This window comes from Rhyacophila brunnea, unplaced genomic scaffold (assembly GCF_057557595.1).
Source record: "Rhyacophila brunnea isolate RB1 unplaced genomic scaffold, BYU_Rbru_1.0 scaffold_4, whole genome shotgun sequence".
In the NCBI taxonomy this organism is placed as follows: Eukaryota; Metazoa; Arthropoda; class Insecta; order Trichoptera; family Rhyacophilidae; genus Rhyacophila; species Rhyacophila brunnea.
In genome coordinates, this window is record NW_028233068.1 from 10,013,668 (window position 1) to 10,038,978 (window position 25,311).

At 36.2% G+C, this 25,311-nt stretch overlaps 1 protein-coding gene across 1 annotated transcript; it reads right to left on the minus strand.

Annotated features, from left to right (window-relative positions):
• Positions 1-789: 789 nt before the first annotated feature.
• On the minus strand, positions 790-22,063 carry LOC147066844 (uncharacterized). The gene is made up of 7 exons (XM_085954758.1): positions 22,030-22,063; positions 19,816-20,014; positions 17,923-18,043; positions 11,641-11,829; positions 10,559-10,649; positions 7,487-7,627; positions 790-1,049 (listed from the first exon to the last, which is right to left on the minus strand). The coding sequence occupies exons 1-7, from the start codon at positions 22,061-22,063 to the stop codon at positions 790-792; spliced, it is 1,035 nt and encodes a 344-aa protein (XP_085810884.1).
• Positions 22,064-25,311: the final 3,248 nt, after the last annotated feature.

Here is a 25,311-nt window from a genome sequence, read left to right on the forward strand (position 1 = left end):
TGTGGGGACCATGGTGTAGATACATCGAGTGCAATAGACAAACGACCGATAAACGAGAAATTAGGCTGTGAAGAAAAAAAAGAGCCTATGGGACTAATTTACATTCTCCTCCTTGCCCCCCCCCAATATTAAATCCTGGGTGCGCCACTGGTATATTTAAACATTAAAACTTTATAATTAAGGCAGATTTATTTAAGTAATCATTCACGAATGTATTCATTAAAATTCTACACACTCGAGTAGGTTGAACGGTAGATACGCCTTTCATTTAACTCTATATTAAAATACTTATTATGAAATTACATAAATTCATAATATGTATAGACGTTTTCTGATCTAAAACAGAGTATACATAATGCTAGTATTAAATACATATTACATAATATTATATTATATTAGTAAGCAAATATAATTGTATAATATTAATACTATCGTCCGAGGGAATTGGTATTTAAATTCAAATGGATTTAAATGTAATATTATTAATTAAAAACTATATTATCCTATACTTATATAATTTGGAAAAAGTACACTTCTAAAAATTTTGTTAATGTTTCTGTGTGAGTAATCAGAATTATATGCTTGATCAATGACTGACTCACAGGATTGATTCAGCCCAATTCAGCAATAAAATGGAAAATAAAAACAACCTCAAAACAAGAGAACCGTTGTCTGCTGACTGCTAGTGCTAGACTAATATTAGGCCGCGTTTTGCGGCTGATGTGGTAAGTGTAGACGAAAGCTCACTGAAAAAATGTGTCACATACTATTATAATATGACACTGCCTTTTATTCGAATTCAGCAATCCTTCCGATAAGTTCATTCATTCCGTATTTCTCTTTGTCCAAATCCCTCCGCTTTCTACTGAGCACATCTTTGGAAGCCGCCATCTTGTCGACATTTTCATCGTCGCCATTTTGAGAGGCTTTTTTCCCGCCAAAAAATTTATAAACGGACGTCATAGACCTCGCCAATATGAAGTAGACTATTTCGACGCCGCTCAGGAAACTGCATCCAAGGAAGAGGCCGGCAGCTCCTCCGAACGATACTGGAACAATATGAACAATATCACAATCAACCTCATAATTTATGCAACATGATCAGTGACGTCCCGAAGGGGGTAGGCAGATTGAGCGTCGCTTGGAGGCGGCAGTTACTGGAAGGGCGGCAAATCGTTGGTATACGAGGTTCTCCTTGGTGACCAGATTTGCGAATAATATTACAGTCTGAATTATTAACCAGTGCGCACGGAAATTTCGTTGGCCGTCGAAACTAAAGATACACCCCCCCTCCTTACAGAGCATCCCACCAACCACTCCAGGTCAACGATTTTAGTCTGTATCGAAGCGTCGCGCTGTCATTATATCGATTATCGATGTAATAATGACAGCATAACGACGCAGGTTACAATATCATTACAAATGTTGCCAAATTTTGTGAAGAAGAATAGCGACAAGGATTCCCCTTAATTCCTGAAGACATGCAAATTAATGTATCGTAAAAATTACATGTAATAAACCACTGTATTACCAGCGTCAAAAAATCTCCACTTTTGAGGAAAACATATTTATAAATTTAATTTTTGTATGTTTTAGGGGTAACTCGCAATATTGTCTATTGAAGTAAAGATTGCATTTAAATTAGATTTAGTGGTACATAATATATATATTTTTTAGTAATGTGTATATAGAACATATTTCTTATACATTGGAGTCATGAAAGGATGATAAAAAATACTGTATAAAAAATGGGACGGCATTTTGTCTAGGGACGTCACCGTGATGAGTGTGTTGACGGTTGCATTATTTTCCTCTGCCCATTTAATGGTGATGTTAATCCCAGGTAGTGCATTTAGCGGTGGTTTTAGGTAAATTGACGGCGGCGCTGACAAGTTTGGAGGCCCCCTTGTGAATTTTTTAAAACTAAAATATCGGTACTCTCTAGCGAAGCGACCGCGTCGTCTAATATTGCTTTCAAAAGTTGTAACAATCGTTTTTGTTCCTTCAATTGCCGAGCTTTATAATTTGCCACCTTTAAGAAACGCATGACTTGCCTACCGACATGGGACGTTACGGGACTAGGACAACTGGACGCCACACTGTCGAATGAAATAAAAAGACGTTCGTTACGATGTTATACAGAAAGTAGACGAAGAATTTATCTACTACTTAAGTAGTGGTAGTTTTAATTAAATTAATTGTGTATATGTTTATATACACAATTAAGTCATTATTTACGTGTGCATATTTAAATTCTCTCCAATTATTAAATAATAAAACTTATAATAATTTGAATATTAAATATATATTTTAAAATTACATATATTCACGAACGTCTATTTATTTTCGAATTTCATTAAATTGCGTGGCTAGTTGTCCCGGCGCCGAGTCGTTCTAGACCCGACGTCACTGGGTTTGGTCGACGCAGTGACGTCCCGTAGGGGTAGGCAGATTGAGCGTCGCTTGGGGGCGGCAGTAACTCGAAAGGCGGCAAATCGAGGAGAATCATTTGGTATATTATATAGAAATAGCTACCTAAACTTGGTAGCTAATAACGAAAATATTTTTCCATAAAAAATCAGCTCACTGGTTGGAAACAAAATGTATTAATTAACATAAAAGGTTTAACAGGACTGAAATCTTTTTGTCGGGTTCGCGATGTCTACTTTACTTCCGTTGCCCTTCGACGTCGATGACCAGAAACGACACATGAACGGATGATAAAAAATACTGTATAAAAAATGTGGCATTACTATGGCGTTGCCCAGGGGCGGCATTTTGTCTAGGGACGTCACTGGGTCGACGTACAGCACTACAGCATTATTAAATCTTCATTTAAAATGGATATAGCAACTTAATAATTATTATAAACTATGTAACAATGTTATATCCAAGTTTGTACTTGTGTCATATTTAAACTCAAAGAAACATATAACACAAATAGACTAAATTAACAACATCAATATCACTTACCAACGAGATCCTCAAAACAAAACAGAATCTGTCTTCGATATCTTGAGCGAGGTGGTAAAATTCCAATTTTGATTGACGATCGTTCAATAAACGGCCCAGTCCTGCAGACATAAAAGAACATGGACGTATTATTAGTGTAAGTATGTAGAAAATATGTAAATATATTTTTAAATACTTTAGTAGGTATTATTATAGATTATTATTAAAAACAATATGTGTAGGTATGTGCAATATATGTTTGCGCTCACGGTGGCCGGGCGGCTTAGTGTACGTCCAGAGTGACAGCGTTCGGCGCAGCGTTGAGCGTTTTGCGCAACTCAATAACACAAGTATAACCGTGTGTGAAAATGTTCGTAGACAATGTCTTTTTTTTGTTATACATTTATACGGTTATACGTTTGAGTTGCGAAAAATGCTCAACGCTGCGCCGAACGCTGGCACTGAGGCCTTACACTTGCATCGATATATTGTAGTAGATCTCAGGTTCGAATCCTGGGTCTGGCAAATCAGTAGCGCACCCAGGGGGGGGGGCCAGGGGGCCTTGGCCCCCCCCAAAATATGAAAATCATCAGAATGATTTTACACATTGAAATCGAAAGCCAATAAACTATACCTTGGGCTTAGACAAACAACACGGCAAAAAATGATTTGTAATTCTCCAGCACCCTTTTTAGTAAAATTTCTTAGATTTTAATTTCTAACACAAAAATTTCGAAACACTGATGTCAGGTTTTTTTAGAAACCCGTTCCCTAATGAAATTCTCGGTGTCCACCCGAATTCTGGAGTGGTATAGGTGATGGCTGGGGAGGGTTGACAGGGCTCTAGCCTGGGGGCCCGGGCTGTGGGGGGCCGGCGTGTCGGGTTGACCAGATAAGTGAGATAAACACACATCATCACAACATTTTAAATTATATAATTGTCCAATATATTTTCAGATTATTATGTGTCGATACTCGACAGCTCCATTATTAAAGTAGATGTATTGAAAAACACAATTTAAAAAACGTTAATATAGTGTTTTACACTGTCTTTAATCTAAGCGGTGGATAGGGGGCCCGTCAAATACCCTAGCCCAGTGGTCGGCAAACTCATTAGTCAATAGAGCCAAATATCAACAGTACAACGATTGAGATTTCTTTTGAGAGCCAAATTTCTTAAACTGAAATTATATGCGTAGGTAGTAAGTAGGTACACTGCTAATTTACTTAATAAACTTTAGTTAAAGTTTTAAGTCCTAATTAAATTATAGGTAGGTACACTGAATAAAACTGAATATCATACGTAATAATGATCTTATTTATTAATAAAAATTAAATTGTAAGTCAGGTATCCATAAAATTGAATCATGACATGACTGACAAACTCAATGTGAATAATGGCCTTGCATCTCGTTAAGTCAGGTTCGTATGTTGTTGATTTAATTTTAAGCACGATTCCAGGTTCTCATCAATAAATCGATTTCTCAATTTACTCTTGATTTCCTCTCTTGGAAATCTTTTTACTAATCACAAAACTTGCAATATTAACATTGTTGAAAGATTTTATTCAGTACCTAATTAAATACAGAACTTTATTTTTCTTGACTCTTCTCCTCAGCTGGTTTCTTCCTTGCATCATCGACAGAATATTTAGCGCAAAATTACGAGTTTTTAGTTGTAGTATCTCTCTAAATTTGAATGCGCTAATTTTTCCCGACACATAAATAAAGGTCGGTAAGCCATTTAAGTTTTGAATAAACGCGAAATCTCAGTCTATTCAACATTACATTTACGGTTATCCTCTTCCATTTTCTTTGCTTCTTCTTTGTAGCCATATCAAATATGGCAGAGAGCATCTGCGGCAGAGCCGCGCTCAAGGGGCCAAAGAGCCGCAGTTTGCCGACCACTGCCCTAGCCTGAGGGCCCGTTTCAGGATGTGGGGGCCATGATGTAGGTACACCGAGTGCAATAGACAAAAGACCGATAAACGAGATATTAGGCTGTGTTGTATTGAGTAGGTTGTGTATAATTTAAAAGCAATAATACTTTTTTGTCCATTTTCAATTAATATGTTGAAACCTCAATATTAAAAAACCAAAAATCTGCGATAAACATTCGGCGAAAAGAACGACTACACCCATTACGGTGGTGGTGTAAATCAAAAGAACATTTTTTTCGGTGGAATTCGGCATAAATATTGTAGCTCTCTAGACCAGTGTTCCCCAAACTTTCGACATCTGTGTACCCCTTCTATAATTTTCGTAACACTGAGTACTCCTCGTCAAAGAAAAATGCATATAAGTACTTTAATAACAATCAAAATATATTCCTTTTGTAGTACATAAACAAAATAATAATAAACGAAAAATAAAATTCATTCATAATAAAATATAAATCAAAGTTATATTATAAAAAAATAACATTCATTATAAACCATGAGAAGGATGAAATTATTTATGTTGAAACGACAGATCATCATAATTTGGTTCCCTGGTTATTAATTTTAATCTGAGATGCGGTTCCACACCCAAAGGCTGTTCCTTTTTTTGACTTAATGTCTACAAATGCTGAAAAAGCAACTTCACATAGATATGAAGTTGAAAAAGGCAATGTACGAGGGTGGGTCAATAAGTCCTTAGAAAAGCCGACAGGTGGCGCGACTAGTACTGTAAGCGGTTTGTTTTCATGCAGCGGCACTACCGATTCAGTATGCTGCGAAGTTTCAATCAGATTGGTCGGGTTGTTGTGTGTTTCTCGTACATTTAAAAAAAAATTTGCTTGTTTACAAAAATGGAGAAAATTGAGTTTAGAGCTGTTATTAAACATTTTAATATAAAAGGGTTAACAGCAAAGGAAATATAAAATGAGTTGGATTTAGTTCACGGCATATCTGCTCCTTCACTTGCAACTATTTATAACTGGTTAAATGAATTTAAACGTGGTCGTACATCAACAAGGGATGAACCACGCTCAGGACGTCCTGTAGAGGTGACTACACCAGAAATGATCAATAAAATCCACGATATGGTGTTAAGTGACCGAAGATTAAAGTTGAGTGAGATAATTGAGGTTACAGGGATCTCAAAAGGTAGCGTCATTTCTATTTTACATGACAAATTGGGCATGAAAAAAATTTCTGCAAGATGGGTGCCGCGTTTGCTCACAGTCGACAATAAACGCAATAGGGTGGTGGCCTCTAAAGCCCTGTTGTCGCTCATGCAACGCAATCCGGATGAATTTTTTCGTCGCTTTGTGACTGTAGATGAAACATGGATACACCACTATACTCCCGAGACGAAAGAACAGTCAAAGCAGTGGATTGCGAAAGGCGAACCATGTCCAAAGAAGGCGAAAACCGTAAAATCAGCTGGTAAGGTTATGGCTACTGTATTTTGGGATGCACGTGGAATTATTTTCGTTGACTATTTGGAAAAAGGAAAAACAATAACAGGGGATTATTATGCATCTTTATTTGACCAGCTAAAAACAAAATTGAAGACAAACGGCCTCATTTAAACAGGAAAAAAATCCTCTTTCATCAGGACAATGCCCGTGTTCACACATGTTTACGATCAATGGCTAAAATTGAAGAATTGAAGTTCGAATTGGTCGACCACCCACCGTATTCGCCAGATTTAGCCCCCAGTGACTTTTTCCTTTTCCCAAACTTAAAAAAATGGCTAAGTGGACAACGTTTTTTTTCAAATGAAGAAGTCATCGATCGGACAAATGCTTATTTTGAGGACCTTCCGAAAACTTATTTTTCTGACGGTTTAAAAAAAATTGAGAAACGTCTAACCAAGTGTATTGAGCTCCAAGGAGATTATGTTGAGAAATAAAAAAAAATACAAAAATAAAAACTGTTTTAATGCTTTTTTCTAAGGAATTATTGACCCACCCTCGTATTTCAGGAATTTCTTTGTTAAAACTGGATACACATGTTGCATTTGCAACCTAAATGATGTTTAAGTACACTCCTTATATTTATTTTGCAAGAATCCGTCTGAAGCTAGTAATTCCAACAATTGCTCTTCTTCCGCATGCGATAAACCTAGCATGGATGTTGTATTAATGCTTGTTGCACCAGGCGTAGCCATAACCCGGTGCAGCACGTACCCCCACCAAACTCTTCCCGTACCCCAGGGGGTACGCGTACCACACTTTGGGAAACACTGCTCTAGACCAAGCGGGTAGCACAGCCGATATTATTTAAGTAATCTTTTAGCATACTAGGTACACATGTCCAGCATGGTCGCTGTTTACTTCCAATCCGCCAGTCGCTGATGACACGCTCAACGGTTACCGCCATTATGCCTCCAATTTAATAAAAACTAGGAGAAACTGTACAAATATATCGCCGTGTATTGTGAAATTATGTAAAAATATTTATATGAAGAAGAAAAGGAGCCTATGGGACTAATTTCCATTCTCCTCCTTCGGCCCCCCCCAATAATAAATCCTGGGTGCGCCACTGTGGCAAATACACATATTAAATTGAATACTGGTTGGCTATAAATCCGTTTTCTTTACCAACTTGAATATTTGGAGTAAGTCATCTCGTAAGTGGCATCAACACACTGCAGCAGACATTTGCATCCTGTCATCCTGGTAAATGAGTCACGATGCATCGACAGGCACGCCATGCCTTCTGGACCACACGGCTTGGTGGATCCAACTGATAACATGAACAAAACACACAAATATTTCAATATTCTTCTACCATATCTTGAATGACGGTAGCGTAATCTAGTAGTGGCAATTAAATATGGGCTCTATGCCTTCGCCCTGAGGCCTAGGTCTGCGATAGAAATTAACCCAATCAAGTTCGAGAAATAAAATGTTTCTCGTATAATTATTAATAACTGCATTTAATCAATTTGCGTAATGAGGGAAGAGATTATATTATACTGTAATATTGTCGTTTATAGATGCCACATATTCTTAATATCAGTTCTAGATCTATCAAAATGCTTGCTTTTGTTATGAGGGTTTCAAGATCATTTGAAAACGTCCGAGTGCTACGTACATTATACGTATCATTCGTGTTGAGTATTCTTGAATATGCCAGCATTATTTGGAGTCCTAACAGGTCCGTCCATGTAATTAAGTTGGATCGAGTGCAGGGCTCGAAATGGACCGGAGCGCACCGGAGCGCCGTTCCGGTTCGTGGAATCTGTAAAGTTATCACTCCGTCTCATGGTTAAAATATTTTGACCGTCTAAGCTAGATGTGACATATAACAAAAAATCTAGCACATGTATGTTTATAAAATACCCATAAAATTTGATAACCATGTTAATATCCTCAGAAGAATTTCGAGCGCTCCGGTTCGTAAACTTTTCCATTTCGAGCGCTGATCGAGTCCACAATAGATTTCTTGGATTTCTCAACTTAAGGACATACCTACGGATTCTTTCCTTATGATAATGATAATAAAATGATAATAATGATAATTTTCCGACTAGTTTTATCTATCTGCTATCAATGCAATCCTTGTCCACCCAAAGAGTGATTGCCCTTTTAAAGCATTTATTATTACTTATTTGTGGGTTCATTTACAATCCGTATATACTGGCAAATATTAATTTTCATGTGCCCACCAATATCAACTCTACGGTCTTCATGATACCCCGTCGCAGGACGGATGTGATGTTTCATGATGCTGTGTATCGTGCAATTAGCCATAAAGGTTGATTTATTTTTTATTAACTTTACTATAATCATGTTTGTGGACGTATTAAATAGGTTAAATTTATAATTCTATTTATCATTTTACTTTAATATCTACCTATATAAGCATACTTTCTTGTTATATTGGTTTTTATTTGTAATTAAGGCATTTTTATAATTTGTATTTAGAATGAAATTACGAAATGAAATTTTTAGCAGAGTAAAGCTAGGCTGGAGTGCTTTTGGCCGCCTGAATAATGTCTTCAAAAGTGACCTTCCACTGTGCCTAAAGCGCAAAGTGTTCAACCAGTGTGTGCTTCCTGTAATCACATATGCGTGTGAAACATGGACACTAAGTAAAATAGAGATCCAGAAACTTAGAGTAGCACAACGTGGTATGGAGAGGTGCATGCTGGGCATAACGCGAAAGGACAAGAAGAGGAATGAGTGGATAAGGACGCAGACAAGGGTTTGCGATGTAATAGAGTTTATTAAAAGCCTTAAATGGAGATGGGCTGGACACATAACTCGAAGAAGAGACAATCGTTGGACAAATCTAGTCATCCAGTGGTATCCAAGAAGTACAAAACGTCCGCAAGGTAGACCTAGAGGCCGCTGGATCGATGAAAGGATAAAGTTCTGTGGAAGTACGTGGCAGCGCAATGCACAGGACCGAGAGAAGTGGAAGCAACTTGAAGAGGCTTTCATCCAGCAGTGGATAGATTCAGGCTGATGATGATGATGTATTATGGCGCATTGGCCAATCGCTGTAATGCAATAATACTAATTTCTAAATAAAATAAATAAGTATGCGGCGTATCCCCAGAATTACTCGGTAGACTGCAATGTGGCAGTGGCGAAGGGTGGAGGTAGGCCGTTAAGATCCGACATAAATAGTGCACACTAAACTTTGTCAGTCATACATATTTGTTTTCATTGAACTAAGACTTCAATTTGCAAATAGTAGTTTTTAAAAACAAATTAAACCCTGCCTTACCAAACCATAACAGTTCAGGCTTGATACGGGCGATCCGACAAAGATAGCGCACACTTTTTCAGTCATACATATTTGTTTTCGTTGAATTAAGAATACATATTACAGTTAGTGTTGGTTAGTTTTTTTTAAATTCACCAAGCCATAAGAGATAAAAAATATTCTTCTTTTTATAAGATATTATTTTTTACTATTATCTATTATGGCTTGGTATACACAGGGTTTGATTTTTTTTTTAAAACTAACTAACACTATTTGTTATATAGGTACTCAATATGTATTGTTTTTAAGTGAATAAACGAATAAACTGATGAATGGATAAATGGATAAACGGTATAATGAATAAACGTATAAATGGACTAACGAATACAAAGTAAACGAATAAATAATGTACTTATATGAATAAATGGATAAATGTATGCGAATGGACGAATAAACGGATTAACAAATAAACGGACTAACGAATAAACGGATAAATGAATAAACGGATTAACAGATAAACGAATAAACGGATACTTACATGAATAAATCTATATGAATAGATTAACATATATGGATAAATGAATAAGTATAATGAATATATAAATAAACGGATGGATAATCGAATAAATGGATTAACAAATAAAGAGATCAACGGATAAACTAATAAACGGATAAATATTAAAAAACAAACAAATAAATACATTAATTTAATTAGTTTAAAAAAAACCACGCGCCCCTTTAAATCTGTCGTAATAATACTGGTATTTTATACGCTGTCTATTTGTCGTCCAATGGATAGGGGGCATCCATACAACCTAATCACTTGCGGTATATTATTTTAAATTATTAGTAATATTTAGATATTTGAGATTCATAATAAGGATATATTTTATTGAATGCTTATTGAAATTAAATCGCTTATTTGCAATTAATAATAATAATAAACTAATCCGTAATCACCATTTTGAAAGTAAAAGAACGGTAAGCAGCCGCATAGCTTCATGGACATTCTTTGTCGACACTCCTGTCTGCAAACACTGTTGCTATATGCCTTGAAAAGTAACAACAAGTAACTGATTAATCAAAAATATATGACGTGTTTATATGAAATAATTTAGCTTCCAGTAATAATGTAGTTTATTTTTTTATCATGATGAGCCTGCGTTTTGCAGAAGATCACCAAAGCGAGATCTACGAGTGTTTTATGGCAACCAACTTTTTTTATTATCGACCATTTCCGATCCTTATAGGATCGTATGGGCCTCCACAGGGTGGAGGTTTGTATTGACAGATTTTGTTTTTACAAGAAATGGATGTCAGCCACTTGCTAAACCTATTAGGTCCATACTCTGACTCACACAAATTGAAAAACAATATGTGTACTTGCCAGACCCAGGATTCGAACCTGGGACCCACGACGCTATAGTCCGACGCTTAAGCCACGCGGCCATCGTAGGAGTCCAACCAACTTTTAGCAAATAAAAAAAAAATAAGGAAAAAGGCAGCTTTTCGACAAAAATCACAAATCGAGTTAGTGTTTTTGAACCAGTCAAAAGCAGTATAAAATTTATTTCAGTATAAAAATCAACATATTGTTTTTCATTTTTTCGCGAAAACAGTAGTTATTTTAAACAACAAAACAGTATAAAGAGATTCATCAGTAAAAACACAGCATCGATTGAAAACATACTGGTTTTTGCTTATACCATAAATCAAAAGAATCATCCACATTATTGAAAATTTTCTTAAGAAATGTTGAAAAAAAGTGAACGTCTCATTATTTCAAAAAATGACTTAGGCAAATAGCTGCCTTTTTGCTTATGGGGGCAGTAAAATATCATGCCGCAAGTTTATAAACAGTTACTCCATTTGGACGCCTGAGTTTGGCAGGTGTATAATAATACATACCTACAATTATTATTACATAAATATGTAAAAAAAAAAATAGAAAAATTATTGAGCGCTCCGGTTCGTAAACTTTTCCATTTCGAGAGCAGGGTTAGATCTTTGCGATATTATGTAAAATGTATAGAATGCTATACCTTTCCATTCCCCGCCGGATGTTCATTGTGGAAGCGACACTTCCTCTGGTCGACAGCGAGTGCGTGGACGTCAGGAGAGGCCCTGGTCTCCGCAACCTTCCAGTCGGTATCGTAGGCAATGCCAGTACAATAGGATGTTACGTTCTCCGTCGATAGGTCAAACACGTCGTACGGAGAATGGGCGTAATACTTAACAAAACAATTCAATTGCATAGATATTAATAATAACAATAATCGACAAAATATTTAAAAAATCTTTTAAAACCTAACTTTTACATAAACAGGTTAATTAAAGTGATATAAATATAATACGTTGACACTTTAAATAACCGAATTTATTATTGCATATACGTTATACACGTGTGCAAAAATAATATGTGTACAATGTAGGGTGGCCAACCTTTTGCATACCATGCGCCAATTTTTTTCACAGACGAGTTCAGATGCGCCATACAACTCAAGCAACTTTTCTACCTTCTTACGTTCACGGTTGGAGTTGCAATATAGGGGTAGGGGTAGGATCTGCTTCACTTGGGGGAGGAAAAGGAATAACTCAATCACGCAATTAAATTAATTGATTTATGCCAGTTCAAAAAACATACGTTTATTGGAGTACAATCTACAATAGTCAGAAATGATCTCTTGGACGAGAGGGCGATCGCTGTCGTGGACCCCACTGATAGCTGACAGCTTCCCAAGAGTCTCGTTTGGTGAAGATAACTCTGGACCACAGTTGTTGGATGTGATGAGAGAGAGAGAGCACTGAGAGCTTTTGAGGGTTTGGATTTCGCTAGTCTTTCAATGTTTGTATGTAATGTAATGTGTTAAATTTGTTACTGAGAGCAGCAGAGAATTCTTCAAAATTGAATCAGTTATTCGAGAACCTTATTTTGCTTTTATTCAATTTCATGGATGAAAATGCTTGTTCACATCTGTATGTCGATCCAAAGCGACATTTATATAACTTTTTGCAAAATTTCTTAGTTCTGGGAATTTTTTACAGGGTAATAATGAAAGCCATCGAGCAGTCTTCGAGCGCAAAATACTCCGAAAAATCGTTGGACCCACGTTGGAAAATGGGAACTACAGAATAAAAATGAACCACGAGTTGGAAGAGCTGATTGAACAGCAAACAATCATAAGATACTGTAAGTCCCAAAGACTACGATGGGCGAGACATGTGGAGAGAATGCCTGAAGTTAGAGCGCCAAGGATCATGACGAAGTGGCTACCCCAACGGAAGAGACCCAGAGGCCGTCCAAGAAGGAGATGGACTGACGCCGTAGAAGTGGACTGGCTTCATATAGGAAGACCCGGTAACTGGAGAAGTGTGACGAGAGACCGGAGTGAGTGGAAAGCGGTTGTGGAGGAGGCCAAATCCCACCCAGGGATGTAACGCCGCGGAAGAAGAAGAAGAATAATGAAAGCCAAAAATTAATTATGTCAGAAGCATTTTGATCTGGAAAAATTTTCTATAATGAATTTGTTTTTAAATCAGTCAGTTCCATTTGTGTGTTACTAGGCATCTGCATTAAATTAAACTAAGTGAAAATGGGTTTATAAATGCGAGCATGCAGTTTTCTTCTTTAGCAAAATCACGAAAACGACTTTCAAATGACCTTGCAATATTTTGATTTTTTCGATATATTTGGTTAAATTGCTATTATCCGTAGCACATTCATTCCGCTCTTCAAATGCTCATTTTCTAACTTAGAGATGAACAGTTTTAATTTAGTGTTGATTTGGTGTTGACAATATGAAGATGGATTCAGTTATGGCGCCTACTTCAAAAGAATAAGTAGGCGCAAAGATGCAATTCGCCATGGTTTGGCCACCATTGGTGTACACAGTATTAGATTTTTTCAAAGCAATGACATAAGATGTTATTACCGATACGCACGTCTTGTAAAGTTCAACCCTCATGTAGCATGGATGCGTAATGTAGTGACATGAAATTGGGTGCGTAGGATTCTCCGGATTGGGAGATGACGGCAACCTAATTTACAAGATGAATCAAAATAATAAGGCATTTATTAATTATAGAGTGCTGATATCGTATTAGTAGACCTACAACCAGAGCGTTGGAGCGGAGCTCCGAGCAGGAGCACGTAGCAGTGGAGCGATGGGGTTTTACCAGCGCTCGAAATGGAAAAATTTACGAACCGGAGCGCTCGACAGTTTTCTGAAGATTTTTACATAGTAAAGTTATCAAAGTTGATGTGTTCTTTTTCATAAAAATAAGTGTGTTAGATTTTCTATTATATTATGGCCTATCCAGCTCAGACGGTCAAATTATTTATTCCACGAGACGGAGCGATAATTTTACCGATTTCACGAACAGGAACGGCGCTCCGGTGCGTTCCGGTCCATTTCGAGCTCTGGGTTTTACCCGGAGCAGGAGCGGAGCCGGAGTCTAAAAATTTGTAGTGCTCCACTGCTCCGTGCTCCTGCTCGGAGCTCCGCTCCAACGTTCTGGTAAACCTAAAATCCATTGAAAATATTATATTTGACACTTTGCAATACTGGAATTATTTGAAATACATCAACACTGCCGAATGATAAATAACTTCACTTTTTTGACAGAAGAGGCAGATAATAAAGACTATTTGCTGTCAAATTTTTGTATGCATATTCAAACCCGGTTTGACCCGGAGCGGAGCTGGAGCAAGTATTAGGTTCCAGAGTGGAACTGGAGTGGTACAACTCAAAAAAGGGTCCGCTCCAACCCTCTGCCTACAACTGCATCGGTTAATGTGTTGTGGTTGTGTTCATTCATTCATTCAATTATTAAATCATAAATTTAGTAAGTATAAAATATTTTTTTCGACCATGTCCGATCTTAATAAGATCATAATATGGTACTCCTATAGTGGAGGTTTGTATTGACAGATTTTGTTTTTACAAGAAATGGATGTTAGCCACTTGCTCAACTTATTAGGTCCATACCATGACTCCAAACACAAATTGAAAAACAATATGTGTACTTGCCAGACGCAGGATTCGAACCTGGGACCCACGACGTTATAGGCCAACGCTTAAGACGCGCGGCCATCGTGGGTGTTAAAATATTACCAAAAGTATAACAAAACCCCTGCAACTATATCAAAAGGTTCTTTTACAAGCAATTAAACATGGTTACATTAGTAATAATATATAGTTTTACCTACAAAGTATAAACCACTACTATTGTTCTGTCAATTCAGTAATTTTCAATTATAATATTAGTTTTTTCGTTACATAATAATATGATTCTAGGAAAGAGAAACATTACCTACGTGTTAACGCTTTCGCTGCTGAATAGATAATGAGATTTTAATTGCCCCCTTTAAAATGCACGTTAATTACATCGATCGGCCGCCTGGTCATTACGCGCCGTGTGCGTCTTCCGCGTCCAAAGTATTAAGTTGGAATTTATGGTTTTTGGCATTAAAATCATTCAGTGCCTCGGGCTTCCAAGTCCTCAAACCCGTCACTGATTATTGGCCATTCACCCAATCTTGCTGTGGATCAAATACACACTGAAAACCGCAAGTAATACCGTGGATTCAGTGACGTCCTGTGAGGGTAGGCAGAGTGAGCGTCGCTTGGGGCGGCAGTTACTCGAAGGGCGGCAAATCGAGGGAAATCATTCGGAATATTTAAATAGCTACCTAAACTTAGTATTAATGAAAATATCTTTCCATTAAAAAAATCAGCTCTGGTTTTGTCGGGCTCGTGATATATAGTTTACTTCCGTTACCCTTCGACGTCCTTGGTGACCAGAAACGACACGTGCAGATTTGCGAATAATTACTCTGATATTTTGGTAGTAAAACACATTTCTCAGGTTGTACTAATGAAAGGATGAGAAAAATAATGTATAAAAAATGAGGTGGCATTTTGGCACTGCCTAGGGGCGGCATTTTATCTAGGGACGTCACTGCGTGGATTTACAATAATATATCGGCATTGACAACGAGTAGCGAGCTTCAAATACTTACTTGACAGTTTGACTTCCGGACACGATTGAATTGATAGTATGGCAGACCCCACGCTCTGTCATGACGTTCACAAAATTCGTGGTGATTGCCCTGTCGAACCAAGCCACTAGACCCTTGAATGGAGGCGCCACCTTAGAATAAACGGCATTATAATATTAGAAGAGAGAGAAAAGAAGAAGAATTTGAGAAAAGTTGGCCCATAAATGACCTCATATTAACATCGATTTGTTATTTCAAATAATTTCATTGAAAATAATCGATTTCAGTAGAATACTTACTTTATTCTCAAAAAATAATGAGTTTATACGTTTTTGTTTTTTTACCTAGACGCCCAATGGCGGTAGTGTATTTCTGATAAACAATTTCTTTTATTCAACGAATAAGACACAAGATTTCAGAATGTAACATTATATATACTGAATATACATCATTAATTTGAAAACATCTCACACATGTAGAAAAAAATACGACACCCGACTAGTCTTGAACCTGTATCTGCTGGATTCGCGCCAGTATGCTAGCAATAGCAATTAAGCTACATGAATCTCATTGAATCACGACAATTTTAACTAGTACTTACTTCTTACATGAAATGCCTATCGATTTTTTTCTAAACAATGATTTTTTCTAGTATGTATATGCATGAGATGTTTTTAAATTATGCATATTCTGTAGTGTATTTAGTAATATATGTAAAATAATCACACACACATGGGCGTTCAGAAAATCACCGCCTTATTTTGTAACGTCACATTTTATGCATCCCCCCCCCCCCCTAAACACTTCGACTAAAATCATAATAATATTATATCAGACATTCTCCCCTTTATAGGGAGGGCTTGATGTCATGTATACGATCTCTAACTATACCGATTTTCGCTCCATTGTTGATCTGAGGTTCTACGTGCTACGGACAGTCTACATAAGCCTACGTAAGTCTACGCCATTGACTTTCGGGTCTACGACATTTCTTATTATTTTTTAGTTATTTTTACAATGTTGCTTTGTGTAAATTTTTAAGTTTCACAGATGTGCACTTACAGTTCACTCGGAATTTTACAATATTTTTTAATTCACAATTGTGTCGCTAAATTTGAAAACCCGCTATAACACTTTTTTCAAATAATTAAGGTAGGTATCTGGCTGGGCAAATTATATTCGCATTCATCCTTTCTTTTCACAGACCTCACACCCCCATTATTGTCACAAGACCACCAGTCACGGGTCATGATCGACCGTGATGAAAGTTAAGTTGTATTACTCCAAGACAGCCGAGCGCGTAGGCTTGCTAAAGGTATCTCTAGGTAGCTCTATGCATACAAACGAGGACGCGTTAACCACAGAGTGATTCATACAAAACGTATCAGTTCGACCTTCGTTGCACTAAATCTGTTACGGTTTGAGTGAACGTCACGTCTATACCATCCATCGTGAAATTATCATCATCATCATTCATCAACCTCATATACTATCATCCATCAAAAGTGTACCGTCCGTTTACCAGTGCGTAAGTGCGTGAGTGCGTGAACACCGAACCGGCCGCAGCGCGCGCCAGACCTCTCAACATAAATGTCAGTGTCTGGCATCCTGTTTAACCCCCCCCCCCCCCCCTAGATCCGAAAACCACTAACCAGCATCACCTTCAAATTACAGTCCACTGCTAAAAAGCGCCACCAATATCAATGGATTCGTTATTAAAATCTTTACATAAAAATTGTATCGCCTCTTTCAAATTCCGCTACGATTGACTGTAATGTATGAAAAAAAAGTCAATGCATCTATCAATTCCCGCTATAACACTAAGTGTAGCATTCAAAAACCGCTTTAACACAACTGACCAATAAAAAGCGAGAATCACACTAAAAGCGACATGGCCGACAAATACATTTCTGTTGTGAGTTGCGTGAAGAGTGTTATTATGTTGATTTGATAATTTTACGATTTGTAGTCTTCAAATGTGTGACGAACTTGTGAATATCTTCGGCCATATACGCCCCTTGGAGCATATGGACACCACGAGGCGCCTCCAAGAATCCCTGTCGCTCGCCAGTCTTCTTGCATCGTTCATTTTTCTTCGTGTTGTCTTCTTCTTCCTGTTCCTTTTCCATCTTCGTAAGTGTCGCCAATATTGATGTTTTTGTTTTTGAGTTATAACGGTATACAGGCAGTTTTTTATAACAAAAAAAACTGGATGAATATTGTACTTGGTTATCATGTAAATAGTCGAAACTCCGATAAAAATGACAATATTTCAAAATCACATAATGACACTTGTATAAGTATTACAGATTGTTATACACACCTCTGTTGCAATGTGAAACATGTCAACGTCTTTGAGTGTCTCATCTCCGACGTAGTTTTTGAAAGCAGACAAGTCGGTCAGAGTAGCATTTGCCACAGTTTCTACAAATTTCTGGTAATATCTGAAACATCCAGTTAAGTAATAATGATGCCTTGACCTTTCCATGTCTTTAGTAACTTGCCACTTGATTAATTTAGAAAATAATGCGTTTTAGTCTACGACAGGGATGAAAGATATGATTTGATCAATGAAATAAGAATTATAATTAACTATATTTTTATTCACAAGATTTAAGAATGCACCATTCTAATTATTATTGAACATACTTAATTTTAAAAACACTTTTGAAAATATATTATAACCAATAGAAAAAAATCTTAAGACACCCTTAAAAAAGTAAGACACCCAGCAGGAATCGAACCTGAATCTCTCGGGTATCGCACCAATGCACATGGACCACTATGCTATAGGCGTCATACTTAATTGCGACAAATTTTAACTAATGGCTCTTAATACTACCTTAAGCGCTTTCCAGATTGAGTTACTATTGGCGATCGGCTTTTGTATTTTAAATCAAAGTAGATATTAATTTAATTACTAACCGACGTCACGAATCACTCCAAGATTGATTTTCTGTTGTAACTTACTTGGACTTGCTAATAATTTTTAATTAACAATTCTTTTTATTCAACGAATAATTCACAAGATTTAAGAATGTTATTAAGAACTCTCTTCTCATTGGAACTTAAACACATGCACAGTTAATTATCTTCCTAAAAGTTTTAAATAATAATAGAACAATTTAAATATAAATAATAATATTGTATATTATATTTTAAAAGTACCTATAATTCACGAACGTCTATTTATTTTCGAATTTCATTCGATTGTGTGACGCCCAGTTGTCACGACGCCAAATCGTCATAGACCCATCCACACGCATTCCAAATTGACATAAAATGCTGTATCCTGCGTTCGCTTGAGATAACTACTTGCGGTATCCCGCGTTAGAATTTGAAGAGCCTCCAGAGTAGGTATTCCAATCCCGGGATCCCGGGATCCCGAGCTATTTTCGATACCTATGAATCCCGGGATTGATAAACATAATCCCGAAACTTTCGGGATTGATTTTTTTATAATTTTTTATGGAAAATAAAATGAAAACGAAAATATAACAGAAAAAATACTTTTAATAACAAATAATAACTACATTAGAAATAAACTGAGTTTGAATGAAGTTTGATTTATACCAATGTGCAAGTTGCCGATTCATTTTATTTTTTCACATGAATTAATAAAAATGAGAAAGATTGGAAAATAACAAAGTAATTCTACCATGATCTCATACGTTTTACAGCAGTTTCATATTTGGCTGACTAATTAAATTTATGAAGCGGAAAGGCCGTAAGTACACCATGATTTGCTTTACTATTTTAAATCTCGCTAACCCATTCATTAAGTCTTTACTATCAGAAACAGCAATCTCATATTCAATTCACATTATTATTTTATTACAATATTATTTACTCCGTTAAACTTATGTATTTCCAAGATTGAACGTATACAATATTAACAATAAATGTCTTAAATAGTATAAATTATACTAGATTTATTTTTGACCGATTTCATCAATGTTATTTGAAAATATAAAAATATTATATGAACAATGGGAAAAAATGCCAATCCCGGGACCAGGGGATTGACAAATTGTAATCCCGAAATCCCGGGATCAGAACTTTGGCTCGGGATTGGATTCCCTACTCCCCTACTCCAGAGTGATCTTGCAAAAGGTATAACATGTTGTCGTGAGAGTAGGCCGAACCTATTCCAAATAACGTCGTACAGTAACCAAATCACTAGCTTTGCAATACAAATAAAATATTAAAAACTAACGCGAATTTCTCATCGTTGGGGCCAACATTCCAGATTCTGTCAATAAGTTTCAATGTAAGACTTGGCTCAGCTCTGTAGGCCAGGCAAGCTGTCATCGCCAGAAAAGTGTTGTTCCAGGTACGGTAGTCCTTCTCCAGCGCCATGACGGTGGGGCTGGCCACATAGCGCTGCCATTGCTCAAGGCAGAGCTGCACTGCGCCTAGAGCCGCCAATAATGTGGTTATTGCCCACCCAATTCTGTAATTACACAGTGAAACTATTGTAATATGGTCAATATGGATACTTACTAAATTCAAAAGGGATTGATTTGGATAATATATCCACTTAAAATATATACAGTTGGTGATTAGCTGTAAGTTTAAAAACGAGTTGAGAGAGTGCATGCTCACTGTTAGGTCGTGGAAATTAAAGTTAGGCGCCTATCTTAGGGACTTACATAACTATGGTTCTGCATCGCGCTCTAAATGTTTAAATTTAAAAAGATTTTAACAAAAAATCCTATTTTTAGATTAACAAAGTAGGTACATAATGAAATCTGATAGCAATTTATACAAATCGGTTTCAAAAAATCATAATAATATGCTGAATATTAAAAATGTTGTGTTTCTAGTAAGTAGGCAGTATTGTAAAACTATAGAAAACCAACAACTTTTCAACCATAGCTATATTTTAACAAAACTGTGAAAATAAAAATAAGCTTATTCATTGAGAGCATTGTATTTAATTTCTTGGTGGTGATTTCTGCGCATCTATTCCATACACTAGGCTGCTATCGACGGCTATCGAGGGTAGTTTATCATATTTATGTATTGAGAGGGTTAATGTTTTAACAGCACCTCGTTTGGCTGTTACTTTTAGAGCGAGATATAAAATTTTAACAGTTTAGACCAGGGGTGGTCAACCTGGTCCCTACCGCCGGGCGTTCCAGCTTTCGTGGTGGGCGGTAGGGGTTTTAAAAACATTTTCATTGTGTTTTCATAAAATTCCCAGTGACAATTTAAATTTCAGAAAATATACTATTTGTATCGCCCTCGCTAGATATAAGATAGATTTAACTACAGTAAGTTGTTTTATAAAGATTTATTCTGTCAAATTTAGTGAAAATCTCACATAAAGTATTTGGTAAGTAATTATTATTATATGCTTTAACTTGCTGTAACTCTGCCTTATATTTTTTTATAAAGTAAAGTTAATTCCTTGCTTTATAAATCACCATTACTGTGGAACCGGGGGCGGTTAGAAAATTTTAGTACTAACAGAGATATTGTATCTGTCTCGGTAGATATAAAAAGGTTGGCTACCCCTGGTTTAGACGGCTAACTTATTGTAACAATTATAATATCTCAATAGATATATATGATAAACTACCCTCAATCGCCCCCGATAGCAGCCCTAGAATAGATGCGCTGGGCCATTGCCGACTCAAGTAGAAAGCCGATACATTCACAACGACTGGTTTTACTTTTTCCGCCCCTCCCGTTGTTGTCTATGGATGGCCTGTCATTGTTCTATAGAATGCTCATACTGACGCGTCTGTCGTGTTCACACAGGGAATGGTTTGATTTGGATACATGAGTTACATGATAAATAATACACTAGCATTAACACACCTTCTACAAATGTAATGCATAGATCAATGCTACATATTTTTTGGAAATCGATATTAGCATCGATTTTTGTGTGAAGGACTAGTCTGACTTTGAGAGTTGATGAATAACAGGAACACTGATAGTTTTGATTTGAGATTTTTTTATAATTCAATTTGAAACGAGAAAGGGCGAATCAATATGTCAAGCAATCTGGGATCTGATTTTGACAGCTAAACAGTCGTTTGCTTGCTTGTGCAAAAAGATATGCTCAGGCTGTATTAATCTAAAGGCGTATTATTGATTAACCACCAAAAAACATATTATATTTTATGAACAATTACAAGATTGTTTTGAATCAACTCACTTTTCCAAAATGTGTATATTTGGAGCAACAATATGATTAAATCCATGAATCGACGTCTCATTACAAAAGTCTTTAAATACTTTCCCAGTAAAACATCTCTTCATCTTCGATTTATAACTTTCATTTTTGCTGCCAAGTTCTTCTTCAAGTTTTAGTTTAACACCGCCACCATCTTTGTCGTATTGATTATATTTGGAGTCAAAATCTCCTGTAGAATCCCATGTTTTTACTCCTCGCGATGCTGTCCCGTTTTCATATAACCTTGGATCACGTAATGGTGGAATCCGGCGGCCATTTTGTGACTTTCCTTTTACAAATGGAGGACCGGCCGAACCGCTACTGAAGTATGAAGTATGGTCAAATTTCCACATTATTATTGTAAATGATTTTAATTTATATTTACTTATTTTTGAATGAATCAGTCAACTGAAAAATACAGGCATCAAAAATAATATGTTCCTACATACATTTACAGGCCATCCATAGGCTGAAACCGTATTTGGTTTTGAACCGTGTGCAATACTGAATTTAAGGTTCAAATAGACTATATGACGATCGGGCACATATATGCTAAGAGAGTGTATATGATCAAATCTATGCCATTCTGACATATTATACATACGTATTGTATGACAGCTATGACATCCTATTTACACTCTGTGACACCCTGTGACACAGGACGCCAACATAAGAAAGGGTTTTTCGGCATTTATATGACCGATCGTCATAGCGTCTATTTGAGCCATTATGAGTTCTGTTAATGGAAATATATTTTCACAAAATTATTATAAGCATCTGATTGTATCTGTTTATATCAATGGCATTATCAATGAACAACGCACTAAATACAGTAGCTAGCAAGTAAATTCGCGCATAGCGACATTTGCACATGTATAGGTAGACGTCACGCAATTTCCATTACGCGATATCACGCATCGGGAATTTATAGCAATATCACCTTTATTGTAATGGCATTAGAACAGATTATGCCATTCGGCAGACCCGACAAAAAAGTGAGTGTCATTTTTTTCCAGATGCCTTCGACCATATTGATGTCATTGGTTTATATTATCATCACTTACACTAACTTACAAACTTAGTTAAAATATATTTCCATGAACAGAAATCATAAGTTTAGTATGGCACACGGTTCTAAACCGCATACGGTTTCAGTCTATGGATGGGCTCTTAGATAGATATCGCGTAGCAAAAGCTTTAAAATGTACTAAATAAGTAAATGTTGGATAGGTACCTACTTACCCATTCAGAGACCAGAGTTTATATCAACTAAGTAAATAGGCATTTTATTCTTAAATGCAATTTTTATTGATCCCCAAGAACTGAGTATATGTCGTTAATGATCTTACGAATGGTTTCCAAACAGTCAATAATTATTAATGGCACTTCATAGAAGAAAAGAACTATTCAATGATAATTATCAATTAGCAGGGTTGTCACATTGTAATAAAACCTAAAACACTTTTTATATAATATGACGTACAAAATACATACATATTTAATTTGTTAGTCAATAAATGTGAATTACCATGTTCCCTCTAAAGATCGGGGGTTAGGTATTTAAATATATTTTTGACTAGGAATGGTTGGTCGACATTCGCTTAAATCCATTGAATCATTGTTTTTAATTTCCATTTAAAAACATCACGTAAAATTCAACCAACCACGAGATTCTATCCTGAAACCCACACATACATATGAATCATCATAATTTGTTTCTAAGCGATGCGTTGGTCATGAATCTCACTGCTTTGTAACACGATTATCGGGAATGGGACGGCTGAACTCCGGACAATTGGACGCCGCACTGTCGTAGACACGTATACAGAACGTAGACGAGGTATTCTTATCAGTTTATATCTACTACTTAGTAGTTTTAATTCATTTTACTCTTAACATAATGTATTCTTTATTGCGGATTGAGAATTACCATGCCTAAGGCTTTATATAAAATAAAAAACTCTTTTTTCGTTGGAACTTAAACATAAATGCACAATTGAATCATTATTTACGTCTGCATATTTACATTCTCACCAACTATTAAATCATAATATAATCATTTAAATATAAATAATAATATTACATATTTTTTTTAAAGTACCTATAAGTACATAAAGTCTATTTATTTTCAAATTCCGTGGCGTCCAGTTGTCCCGGTGCCAAATCGTCCTAGACCCCGATTATCATATTCAAAATTTGTATAAGTAGTGGGTACTTTTTAAAAGTTGTGTCTCAAAACCGGGCGCGCACTAAAGGGTCATTCGGTCAAAGGTTACGTTTGGGTCCGGACTTTTTTTCGGACCGGTTATTTTATTTGTTATCTCTATTCTATACGGCCAACTCTTTCCGGTAAGATAGATCACGGTTAACTGTGCTACTGCGAAATTTAATACGTAGGGGAAAGGGTTGTACCTTGGAACATTTTTTTAATTTTTTTTAATTATTGTACTTACAGCCATCTTTTGTTCGAGTAATAAAACCTTTTAGCTCAGCATAGGCAGTAACTGTAGGTAGCTTTTAGCTAACAATAATAATTTATGCTATCATCAATGCATAAATCACTACTCACCGTTGAAACAGTTGGCTATTTTTGTACCAAGGTACAACCACGGGTATAATTTACATGTAACCGTTAAATTTAATGTATCTCTATTTGTATTACAGGTTATCGATTATGGAAAAGTGTGCGATATACTTAAACACGTGTTAAAGAATATGTTATTTTCAATAGTTACGTCTGTGTCATAATAAATTAAATTAATATTATGCATTAAAGTTTGTCACGTAAATGTAACGCGCATGCAATAGATATTTGAGGGCAGTCGGTGCGTTTTTTTTTTACTTGGGTTTTATGGTCTGACTGTCATAAAGTTTCCTGCTTCAAACCATGATTCATGGCAATGGCTTTTACATTTAAATCGTTTTAATTTATTCTGTAGTTTACACTAACATTCTTATATTGTATAATGGGGTATTTTGGAATTTGGTTACCCTATTTCCAAGGTCTTAAGTTCAATAATAATTGTCGGTACGTTTACCGTTGCAATTCTCATACGATAGCGTGCCATTTCACTTACATGAAAACTCCATTAGTGGAAAATAAAAACTGATTACCTTAATCCACTATATATACCGGCGTAAAAATATTCCTATCCTATAAAAGTGTATAACAATATAGTTTTATTGACTAAAAGTTTAACTGGGGAAATTGTTAATGATGTGCTACAAAACAACATTTCGTTTTTATCGGATAATTATTTATCTAGTAATATTAATTATAGTAAGCAAGATCCACTATATTTCACAAAACTGTGATTTTTCATCGCAGTGCTAGTCAGGGCTAGTCTTAAGGCGATTGGACCGATTGGGCCCAATCGGGTCCCGGGCTTTGGTGGGCCTCGCAAGAAAAATTAACGAAAAAAATATAAAACGATACAAAACTTGTTTTTATTAGCTGTCAAATATACGAATAATCTTTTAAAACGCTAGACCATTGTGCACTAGAATCATAGAATTCTAGAGAAA

Coding starts and splice junctions, on each gene's coding strand:
- LOC147066844 (XM_085954758.1), bottom strand. CDS start 22,063: ATGGCCGCCGGATTCCACCATTACGTGATCCAAG. Junction 18,044..19,815: donor CCCAACGATGAGAAATTCGC/GTTAGTTTTTAA, acceptor TGGATGTTTCAG/ATATTACCAGAAATTTGTAG. Junction 10,650..11,640: donor ATCCGGCGGGGAATGGAAAG/GTATAGCATTCT, acceptor TTACTTTTCAAG/GCATATAGCAACAGTGTTTG.